Source organism: Sinocyclocheilus grahami, unplaced genomic scaffold, assembly GCF_001515645.1.
Source record: "Sinocyclocheilus grahami isolate Dianchi unplaced genomic scaffold, SAMN03320097.WGS_v1.1 scaffold1749.1, whole genome shotgun sequence".
Taxonomy (NCBI): domain Eukaryota; kingdom Metazoa; phylum Chordata; class Actinopteri; order Cypriniformes; family Cyprinidae; genus Sinocyclocheilus; species Sinocyclocheilus grahami.
Window position 1 is genome coordinate 357720 of NW_015506928.1, and position 11894 is coordinate 369613.

The 11894-nt window shown below is 37.5% G+C and overlaps 1 protein-coding gene across 1 annotated transcript in view; it reads left to right on the top strand.

Annotated features, from left to right (window-relative positions):
- saga (S-antigen; retina and pineal gland (arrestin) a) overlaps nt 1–11422 on the top strand; it is a 39259-nt gene extending 27837 nt beyond the window's left edge. Inside the window, exons 6-16 of the mRNA XM_016258859.1 lie at nt 2174–2233; nt 2380–2447; nt 2650–2785; nt 2976–3060; nt 4262–4334; nt 4419–4556; nt 4693–4770; nt 4869–4883; nt 7817–7869; nt 7988–7997; nt 10152–11422. Of these exons, the coding sequence (XP_016114345.1) occupies nt 2174–2233; nt 2380–2447; nt 2650–2785; nt 2976–3060; nt 4262–4334; nt 4419–4556; nt 4693–4770; nt 4869–4883; nt 7817–7869; nt 7988–7997; nt 10152–10254 (819 nt within the window). The 3' untranslated portion in view covers nt 10255–11422. The remainder of the gene's footprint in view (nt 1–2173; nt 2234–2379; nt 2448–2649; nt 2786–2975; nt 3061–4261; nt 4335–4418; nt 4557–4692; nt 4771–4868; nt 4884–7816; nt 7870–7987; nt 7998–10151) is intronic.
- The last annotated feature ends 472 nt before the right edge of the window (nt 11423–11894 follow it).

Here is an 11894-nt window from a genome sequence, read left to right on the forward strand (position 1 = left end):
TCCTCCATAAAATGCGCTGCACACATCTGAATATTTGGGTTGAACTGTTCTGTAACAGTGTTGTAAATACAACTTAACCACCGATTTCTAGTTGTGTCCTCTTTTGTAAGGCCAAACAAAGTAGTTTCGCTTTCACAATGAAACACACAGCGTCACACACTTGCGTGAGCGGCGGCCGGCGAGCTTGCGGCAACCACATGTGACGACCCTGGGCAGGACTCCGCTTCGTCCACAGTGAAAGCCGATCTGGCGATCCACAGCGCCAAGTTTATGTATTTCCTCAGCGACCAGCACGGATCAGCTCTAGGCATGATCAAGCGGATATCGTCCTCTTTTGGAAGACCAAACAAAGTAGTTTCGCTTTCACAATTAAACACACAGCGTCTCCACGACATGGTGGCGGCGGCAACAACAATACTACAGCGAGAAAAGTTATGCCTTCTTTCTTTGCATGAGCATTTGGGCTGTGTTATGCAAATCTTCCCACACAGTGATGTTGACATGTGGGGGCGTGTTTAAACGAGGCGTTTTAGGAGGGCGTGGACAAGTCTTAACTTTTATTAAGTATATCTCTTTTGGTTTGAGACTTTAGTCTTTGCAACTTTAGGGATCTTATCTATGCACGAACATCTTGTAACACTCCAAAGAGAAAGGAAAATTTGAAATTTTATCATATGACCCCTTTAATACAGCAGGGCAACCATGCACGTCCATGTTTAACGCTTCTCATAGCCATGTGGAAAATATCTGTCTGTCTATACACATAAAGTGTACAAATGCAAAACAGCTTATTGGAGCTGACAAGCTGATGAACAGGTGAGAGAGAGAGAGCGAGAGAGATGCAGAGCAGGGGGACGTGAGGAACAGGTTTAAGAACCGCTGCTTTAGAACATTGATTTTGAAACTTGTGAATCCATTAGAATCGTTAGAAGACTTCATATATGAATAGCCCCGCCCCTTTTTTAAATAGCCAATAGCGTGCATTTATATCACAGCTTGAGCTAGAGCCGTTGAGCTCGGTAAAGCCACATTTGACAGGGTATGACAACTACAATCTCATCCATATTGCTATAAAATATAGAGTTCTGTTTAGAATTAAAATGGGTCCGATACATTTTGTGGTCTGCGCCGACTCGCGCATATGATCTGCTCCGTGCTATCATGTCTCTGGACCAGGGCAGACTGTGTGGTTAGCGTGACATAGCGCGAAACCAGACTTCTTTTGCCCCAATGTAAAGCATATTTACACTGTCTGAATCGTTCCCTATCCCCTATATATTTCACTACGTTCCATTCACCGTACAGAAAATACAAATCCTGTGAACAAGTGACCGATCTCAGCCAGCGCTTCAGCGTCTATTTATAGTGTAGGGGGCGGGCGCTTTGGATTCTAGAGAGCATTTGATTGGTCAGAATATTTGATGAGAAGCTGAAGTACGAGGTGAAAGTAGGTCAAAAAAATCGTTGATCCATTTTGGTGGAAGTGATGAGCTGCAAGCTTTGAATGCTTATATCTTCTAAATGCTAATTTTGTCACTGTTTTGGAGCACACTGGCTTATAGATAACCTTAAGACCTTAACCCTAAGTATATTGATACCAACACCCAAAAAACATTAATTTTGATTTGACAGGGACTCAAATTATTAAATGGATGCTACCTTATGGGACAATAAAGCCCTCTCTTCACCTATCCTAACCCTACCCGATACTTTATTTTCCACTTTTCAATTATTTCCTTTCGTTTGTCAAAAGGCGGATTCGAACTCTGGTCGATTGCGTCAAAATGACTGCAGCACGTGCTTTACCATTTACGCCACTGGAGCTCTTTTTAACTGTCTCTTTTGTAGTGTTGACTAGCCCAATCACACATTGATGGACGGAGTTAGTGTAAATAGCCTCTGCCAACAAGGCGGCCCGTTTGCACTTAGTGTAAATAGACACTCCGAAAAAGGCAACACTGAAGGAGAAGGTGTGTCCAAACTTTTGATTGGTAGTGTATGTATATATATATATATATATATATATATATACACATTTATATGATATATATATATATATATATATATATATATATACACATTTATATGTACTGTATGTATAGTATACATTTATTTATTTTTTGGTCTGTTATTGGACCTGATAATAAAGAGCATTTCTCAATTCTGTTTTTAGTTTCCTGACAACTTACCCTGTTCAGTAGGACTACAGCCAGCCCCAAAAGATGTTGGAAAGGTATCCATTAACATCAAACCATTCTTCTAAACTGTGAACCAATTTTTCTACCTAATTTTGACATAGTTGTTTCTTTTGTATGTACATGATATATAGCCTCTTTGTAGTATTTATTTTTTCACAGAACTGTCTAATGTTTTTCACAGCACTGTGCTGTTGAGTTTGAGGTGAAAGCTTTCTGTGCTGAAAGCCAGGATGCCAAAGTTCGCAAACGGTTAGTCCAAGCTACAACTCTTTGTTCTTATTCTCTATACAGGGGAAACATAGTGGATACTGTTGAATACAAACCTGCCATGATTTACTTGCCTATTGTCCTACCATTATCCTAATTCCTTCATGTTGTCTATGGAGCAATGTAGACCATTTTGGGGTATCTCAACAATGACATATGTCTTCTTCTCCTCTTCCTCAATCAGGAGCTCAGTACGTTTGATGATTCGTAAGGTCCAGTATGCTCCAGAGAATCTAGGACCAGCTCCCTGTGTGGAGACCACTCGTGACTTTCTCATGTCTGATAAACCATTGCACATGGAGGCAAGCTTACAGAAGCAGGTGGGTTTTAAACAGACCACTAGTCGAGCATGCATGTCTCATAATTTGTGTCTTTCTTTGGTGTTATTAGCAATGTTTCATGTTGTTTTTTTTTAATGTAAAATGTTTATTGGAATATAATAAATCAATGTGAAATATTGCACGCACCATAGTTTTTATTAAATTAGATCATTACAATTTTCTCTTGTAGACTTACTATCATGGGGAACCCATCAAAGTAAGGGTCAAAATTAGTAATGACTCCAACAAAAATGTGAGGAACATCATAATTTCTGGTAAGATCAGGTTTGAAAGCATTGACAAGTCGATTAGAAATAAGAGTTAAGAAACAAGAAATAAGAGTGGTCATAAATAAGGTTTTCTTTTCAAGAATTGTGTTATGTCAGGGAGACGCTGTGTTTCAGTGCGAAAGAAAAAACACTTTATTTGGTCTTCCGGCAGTAGATGCAATTAGGAATCATTGGTTAAGATTTCTTTACAACAGAACAGCACAACCCAGATGTTCGAATTTGTTCAAAGCATTTTATGGACGACAGTTTTTGGAACCTAGAAGAGTACAAGGCTGGCTGTGCACAGAGACTATTTCTAAAAAAAATTTTTTTAAAAAGGGTAAATTCCGACTTTGCTATGACAATCTGGCGCTTCTGAATCAGCGCCTGTAAGTATGTTTTGTTATTAGTTTAAGTATTTGCTATTGACTGTTCAAATGCGGAGTTTTGCGCAGCGCAGAGTAACGCGTCGTGTGTGTGTGTGTGAGGGGAACAGGGTCACATCACAGGAGAGAGAACTGTCTGTCAGAAATCATAGCACGTCAGCTGTCTTAACCACGGCTTGTGTACTGCATCATCACTGTGTCTGTCACGCGACTCTGTTGCCCTTTCGGGCTTGAACTGTTGGTAAAACTAAGGACATTATTAACTGTCTTGATATTTACTTTGAAAACTGAAGCTCACGATTATGGTAAGGGGCGTTACATTTCCGAGGCGTGCTTGTGGTGTTCGACCAATCACAATGCACTGGGTCAGCTGGCCAATCAGAGCAGACTGCGCTTGTCAAAGGAGGGGGCTTTGTTGAAAACTACGTGTTTGAGAGAGGCTGGGCATAGAGGACCTACAATAATGTACAGTATTTGAAAAATAATGTGTTTTTTTAACATTAAAGCATGTCAACAAATGTTACACCAAATACACAAAATAATGATCTTTAAAATAGTATCATATGACCCCTTTAATGATATCAGCATGGTTGTTCTACCCTAATATTTTTTACCCCTACCCCAATTCAAAACATGTCAGTAGAGTTGCATGTGTGTGTGACTGTGTACAGTATGTAATAATGTAAATTAATAGATTATCTGCATTATCTGATTGAAATCTGAATGAACTAATTTATTGAAAAAATGTTGGTCTATTAAAGTCATACTTTAAGTAGATTGCTTTAAATATAAAATAACACTTGTGGATGTCTGTCTTTTAGTGGAACAAATTGCCAGTGTGGTGCTGTACTCCAATGACAGTTATATGAAGGCAGTGGCCACAGAGGACTCTGGGTAATAGTTTTATTCAGAAATTTTGATGTAATTAAAATTTTTTAAATGAATGTTAATCTGATTAAAGGTTGCTATTTGGTGCAGGGACTCTGTTGATTCCGGTGCCAAACTGGATAAAGTCTACACTTTGCTCCCCCTACTGGCCAATAACAGAGAAAGGCTAGGTATTGCACTGGATGGAAAATTGAAGCATGAAGACACCAATTTAGCCTCTTCAAGCATGTGAGTCCCCATGGAAAACATTGGCGTGTATATAATGAGAGCTGTTTTAGTTTACTGGGCTTTGTGTACATTATAGAATGTTTATATAGGCCTGCTTAAACAACAATGTTTACAATGTTCAAATGCTTTATTGCAGCATCAAAGAAGGTGTTCTGAAGGAAGTTTTGGGGATCTTGGTGTCTTACAGAATTGTTGTGAAGCTTATTGTTGGAGGGTTAGCATCCCATGACACAATATACTACTACAGTATATAGCATAAAACCATACATGCCTAATATATACATCCTAATATTTTGTTCTTCTCTTTCATAGAATTATGGGATCCAGGTAAATATTATTTCTTTAATCTTGGATTCAGAAGGGCCTGCGGTTGAAATCGTCACCACATTTCTCCCTGTTACCGATGGCCCTGCACATCAATTAAGCTTTTTTTATGTCTTATGTTTTAAATAGGACTGTCATTAATTACATAATGTGCCGATTAATTAATCAAATCAATCTCAAATTAATGAGATTAATGAATTAACATGCGCATCATGTGCCTATTAAAGATAAAGTTATTATTAAAGATAATAGTTATCATTGTGATAATTTAGAAAAAAACACTGAAAAGACATTACAAAAAAGTAGCTGAAATGTAAGTAGCTTTAGAAATAAATATTTCAATTCAACATACAAAAATACAAATAAATAGTGAAATATGAACTTAAAAAAGAAATGTACTCTAAATATAAAACTAAAAGCGCCAATAGGTGGTGGCAAATCCCTGTAATTCATTCAATTGATTCGTTCAAATGGCCGATTCATTCAAAAGCAAAGCAAGTGACTGACTTAATGAATGGTTCACTGAATCATTGATTCAGAAAATTCTGAAAATTACATTTTAAAATCAGTCCGGGCTATAGAAATGCATCTTAATATTTACAAGTAAATCTCCATGTTATGCGTAGGCTACTTTCTATCTGACCCCCCTACATCAGAGGTCCTATAGCGTGCCATGTTTAGTGGGGGAGAATGAATGAGGGAAAGTCACATGAGAGGAGTCAATTGGTGCGTTCGACTTCATGCAGCACTGCGCAGATCGATCGCAATCTGACTTGAAGCAGTGCATGCCGGTTAGTAATTTTGTCCGACTTGAGAAGGCGCCGACGCCACGTCACTGTCATGTGTGGCATCAAAGCACCGCGAGAGCGTTTCGAGAGCAGCCGGCTAACTCAGCCGGCGCAGTTTCTCCAGAGCGGCTGCAGGAGCGTTGATGACGACACAGCCATTTCATGATTGGCCAGATTCACCGCATGACAACTATCACGTGTGTTTCGGGTTTATTCTAACCTTTTCCATTCCAATAATAGCCACAAATCTGTGTTTTTAGAACAGTAAAAGCATGTTTACTGTAGTAGCAATGTTATGTTGAGTCACGATTATCATAAAACACTGATGAAAGCATACATTCCCCCACTTTATTAGTATTTAAATAGTATTTACGTTGAACTTTATTCTTGAACAGATGGCGATGTATTAAGACGTATATAAACAGTATATATCTGTTGCTCATGAAAACGTTTCTGAAACGTCTGTATATTTGACAAATAATTGCATTTAATTCACTTCATCTGTGATAGAGTACGCAAACACCGCGCGAGCGTCACTAACAGGAGCAGAAAGTGTCCGGCTTGACGGCTCCGTTTTCAAATCCGCCCCCGACTGCAAGCGGCTACTCTCGTTGACTGCCGTCTGTAGCCGTGCTTCAAGTCGAACGCACCTATTGCCTCCATCGCGATATGATTGGATATGACTGTTTATGTTCAGCTGTGATTGGTTCATGCGATAAATCACGCCTCTCGTGTTCGTGCGCGTTTCATCGAGAGCAGCCGGCTAACTCAGCCGGCGCAGTTTCTCCAGAGCGGCTGCAGGAGCGTTGATGACGACACAGCCATTTCATGATTGGCCAGATTTACCGCATGACGACTATCACGTGTGTTTTGGGTTTATTCTAACCTTTTCAATTCCAATAATAAGCCACAAATCTGTGTTTTTAGAACAGTAAAAGCATGTTTACTGTAGTAGCAATGTTATGTTGAGTCACGATTATCATAAAACACTGATGAAAGCATACATTCCCCCACTTTATTAGTATTTAAATAGTATTTACGTTGAACTTTATTCTTGAACAGATGGCGATGTATTAAGACGTATATAAACAGTATATATCTGTTGCTCATGAAAACGTTTCTGAAACGTCTGTATATTTGACAAATAATTGCATTTAATTCACTTCATCTGTGATAGAGTACGCAAACACCGCGCGAGCGTCACTAACAGGAGCAGAAAGTGTCCGGCTTGACGGCTCCGTTTTCAAATCCGCGCCCGACTGCAAGCGGCTACTCTCGTTGACTGCCGTCTGTAGCCGCGCGATAAATCACGCCTCTCGTGTTCGTGCGCGTTTCACGTTCTCGAATCAGTCTGAATAAACAATAAAATTGTGATAAAGACTTAAAATGGGCTGAAAACATGATCTGTGGGAGTTTTTGAGGTGGTCCTCACTGCAGAACACCTGATCCAGGGGGCGTGGTTGGATCCAGATCCAATTCCTCCCACCTTACATATACCTAAACCTACCCGTCTCCACCCCCTGATCCCTAAACCCACCCATCTTCACCCCTAAACCCACCCATTTCCACCCCTAAACCTACCAATCTCCACCCCCTTAAATTTGAAGTAGGCTAAATCTCCGTGTCTGTGACCAATATTTAACGAGCTTGCTGATCCAAACAATTAAAACATAGTTAAAAGTTAATTATTAAAAAGAATGACTGAACATAAGTTCACAAATAAAATATATTGCTTAAATTGTTACTGCCTTGAGTTATTATTTTGGAATAAATGTAAAATGCCTAAAAACACTAACTTGATGAGATTCATACATGGCTTTAATAAATAGAATTTTCATTGCATTGTTAATGTAAAAATATAGGAAAAAAGTGTTTCTGATAGTGTAAGTAATGTTTATTTAACCAAGAAAATGTGACTATGAGATGAATTTACATTTGATAAAAAAAAAATGTGCCTCCTCATTTCAGAACACCACTGCACACCACTGATCTACATATATAGTATCCAAAAGTCTGAAACCAAATTGAAAGTCTGAGATTTTAAATCTAATTTAAATCTAATAAATATATTTTTGCTAGTAGCTTCAGACTTGTGGACTCCCTTTATATATAATCCCTTTATATATGCTTTGTGTTTTTACATATCAGTGAAGTTGGGGTGGAGCTCCCTTTCCAGCTTATGCACCCGAAGCCTGACACAGGTATTAGACTATATACCTTATACCTATTATATATTATCTGTCTCTTAAATATTTTCTGGTTCACATACAATTTTGTATAAACTCTTTTAAAATGTTTCCTCTTTAATGCCTCTTGAAGTGAAAGAAAGGTCAGTCAGCATTTTAAAAGTTAATAGTAATGTCTTTTTCCATCATGCCTTGCTTCTCTATCTTTGCTTAAATTAACAGCTTAAAGGGGTCATATGATGCTGCTAAAAAGAACATTATTTTGTGTATTTGGTGTAATGAAATGTGTTTGTGGTTTAAGGTTAAAAAAACTGTATTTTCCACATACTGTACATTATTATTTCTCCTCTATGCCCCGCCTTTATGAAACGTGTCGATTTTTACAAAGCTCATCAGTCTGAAAAGCGAGGTGTGCTCTGATTGGCCAGCTATCCAGAGCGTTGTGATTGGCCGAATACCTCAAGCGTGTGACGGAAATGTTACGCGCCTTACCATATTGGGATGCCCTGTCCGGCCGGAGCGACGAGACATAAACATTAAAACCCATTATAAACGAGGCATTTGTTGCATCCAGTGGGGACATAATTATGGATTATAATGACTTATACAGTCTTTTTACGTGTTGCATCGCGCCGCGCCACGTAAACATAAAACCATTTTTGCATTTGTGATCGGAGAAATGACAAACAACAAGTGCTACTCTACACTGCTCAAAACTCGCATTTGAATCATCAGTGGCAAATTCTTTAAATATAAAAAACCTACTTACAGTCTGTGAGTCAGAACAGCCGGCATTGTAGTCTACTCTACCAGGATCAGGAAACAGTCCTCCATAAAATGCGCTGGACACATCTGAATATTTGGGTTAAACTGTTCTGGAACAGTGTTGTAAACACAACTTAACCACTGATTTCTAGTCATGTCCTCTTTTGGAAGGCCAAACAAAGTAGTTTCGCTTTCACAACGAAACAGCGTCACACACTGCGGCCTTGAGTGAGCGGAGGCCGGAGGCCTAAAGTGAGGCATGGCCTCGAGTGAGCGGAGGCCGGTGGGCTTGAGAACGGCGCGGCCGGCGGGCTTGCGGCAACCACATGTGATGACCCCTGGTGAAAGTCGATCCAGCGATCCACAGCGCAAAGATTGATGTATTTCCTAAGCGACCAGCACGGATCAGCTCCAGGTATGACGAAGCGGATATCGTCCTCTTTTGGAAGGCCAAACAAAGTAGTTTCGCTTTCACAAGGAAACATACAGTGCCTTCACGACATGGCGGCGGTGGCAAAAACAATACTACAGCGAGAATAAAAGTTACGCCTTCTTTCTTTGCGTGAACATTTTGCGTGAAAATCTTCCCACATTGTGACGTAGACATGTGGGGGCGTGTTGGAACAAGCCGTTTTAGGTAGGCGTGGTTGACTCTTAACTTTTATAAAAAATATCTCTTTGGATTTGAGACTTTAGTCTTTGCGACTTTACAGATCTTCTTTATGCACCAAGAGCTTGTAACACTCCAAAGAGAAAGGAAAAAATGAAATTGCATCATATGACCCCTTTAAATTTTTAATAAGATGATGATCTAGCTTATCTCCCTTCAAGTGTCCAAAACCTCTCTAAAACCATCACAACAAGCCAGCTTGATGAACTAAGAATAGCAAACTTCAGACAAGATTTACCCTGGTGCTGCTTGTGTGGTGGTCAAAAAAATGACAGATATTTTTGTTTAGTTTAATTAATGTACTATATTTTATTTTGATAATGTTTTTTATCTAACATTTTGCCTTTTAGTGGATTTTATAGTATGAAATTATATTAATGGAATAGTTATAATCCATTTATTACCTGTAAACCATTTTTTGAGCGTAGATGTGAAAACTTAAATTGTTGTAAATCTGGAATGTTTTGGAGCACAGACTTACTTTTGATCTCTTTTTAAAGGAGGCACTTGGCAGCTGCTGAAGTGAAAAAAAATACATTAAAGTTAAAAGCTAAAAAAGTAAAACTAAAAAAAGTTACAGAAGTTTAAGTTTATTATTATGAAAAATGCACAAAAATACCTTTACATATTTATATAAACCAAAGCCATGAATCTAAGTTGTGTTCCAAATTTGAGGTTGATACATATTTTTTTTACTGCAAACAGTACAAGTGTGGCTTTTTTGCATGTTAAAAAATTTAGTTTCTACATTTTACATCTCTTTTATTTTAGATTTTTATATTTATTTTTTATGTAGCCTCAAGAATCTATGTGTCATTTATCTGCTTCTTGTCCTTTTATGTGAATGTGTGTCTGTATGTAGTGAACTGGAGGATGAAGTGGTTTTCGAGGAGTTTAAGCGCACCAACTTGAAGGGCATGGCCGAGGATGAAGATGAGGGAAACGTATCAACTGGCGAACACTGAGGAATGCTTGTAGAATTTAGCCAGTTCTTAAAGCATCCCTCTATACAGCAGGACTTATTTAAGGATGCCCAAAACAGACAATTATATATAGAGCATTATCACAATATTGCACTGCTTTGAACAGTTATTAGCAGATCAAGTTGTAATTTGTATTGAATTCCATATTTCTCTGCAGACCAGCCAGACCATGCTGTTACCATTCTTCAGTTGCCTGACCTCCATGAGATTTTCTGGAGTTGTAACTGAAATTAATAGAGAGCTTTGTTTTCCTATTTTATGGTAGTGGGAGTGCTGCACTTTTGATACTGCTGTATCATTTTGGTGTATATCTTTAGAAATTTGGAAGAAACTGCTGTGCTGGAGTTTGGTGACTACAGAATAGTCCATAAAAAGTAAAAGTATAGTAAAATCCTACCTGTGTTTTTAGTTGTAACAGTTAATTTAGTTATAATGCAACATTATTTGTTGTAATAAAACACTCAGATAAATGTATTATTACAAAATACTGTAATATAATAAAAATCTGTACTGTCGCAGTATGTTCAGTTTATGAACACAATGATAAGGAAGTTAAATACTATTTTACAAGCAGTACAAAGGTTTGGACATAAGTTCTTGTTCTTTTGTTAATAGATAAAATAACAGTATTGATACAGATTCAGTTTCTGGAAGTGGATCTGTTTTCCAAGTGCATCCATAGGAATGTTTTTACATTACAGACTCAGCAAGGTGCAAAGGCAAATGTATTTTCAAATATATTTTCATTCATACTTTTCATATACATATATTGTATATTGTCCTATACAGATCAAAGTTATTAAATAGGTCATTTTTATATAAATCTCAATAATGATATGTAATATCACAATTTCTCAAGTGAGATTGATTGTCAACTGATTGTCCTAAAAGTTAGGAGAATTATATATCATATCAAAAATATTTTTAATATATTCTCTACTTACAATGATTAAAAATTAATCTGTGAATATTTTATTTATAACAGTACTAACAATAGTTAGCTTGCTTGCTGTTGCTTGTCATGACACTTTTGTACTACTACTAGTGTTAGCTTTAATCAACTGCAGCTGAGTAGCTAGCTAATACACTAGAAATGTGTTAATATTACTGTCTACCTTGCAGATAAAGCACATTGAGCATTGGGCTTTAATCCTCTGTCACTCATACATTACGTAAACAAAAATGTAACTAATAGTTTAATACAATTTTTAATAATTATCTCAATTACACACATTAAATAAAGTTAATTAAAAAAGAAGCATCTGCTCATGCATGCTTACAAAACAATTTGCAATTATTCCACAATGATATGTTGATAAAGTGAGGTAGCACATGCAGTGCCCTCATATAATCCACATATTTTCTTTGATTTTCCAGAGTATAATGTTAGCTGATGCTGCACAAATGTACCTAGTGTCCATGCTATATTATTATTCTATATTCACATGTTATGTGCATTGTTTTAATATATACAGGAAGGTTAGGCTACATTTCAAAAGGTTTACTAAAAATGTGACTGTCCTGTTCAGAAAATGGGCTTAAAAGATATTATTAATTGACTTCAAGTAAATTAGCATACTCAAACAACAAAAATTCACTGTGTGACATGTATGAAAGTCACA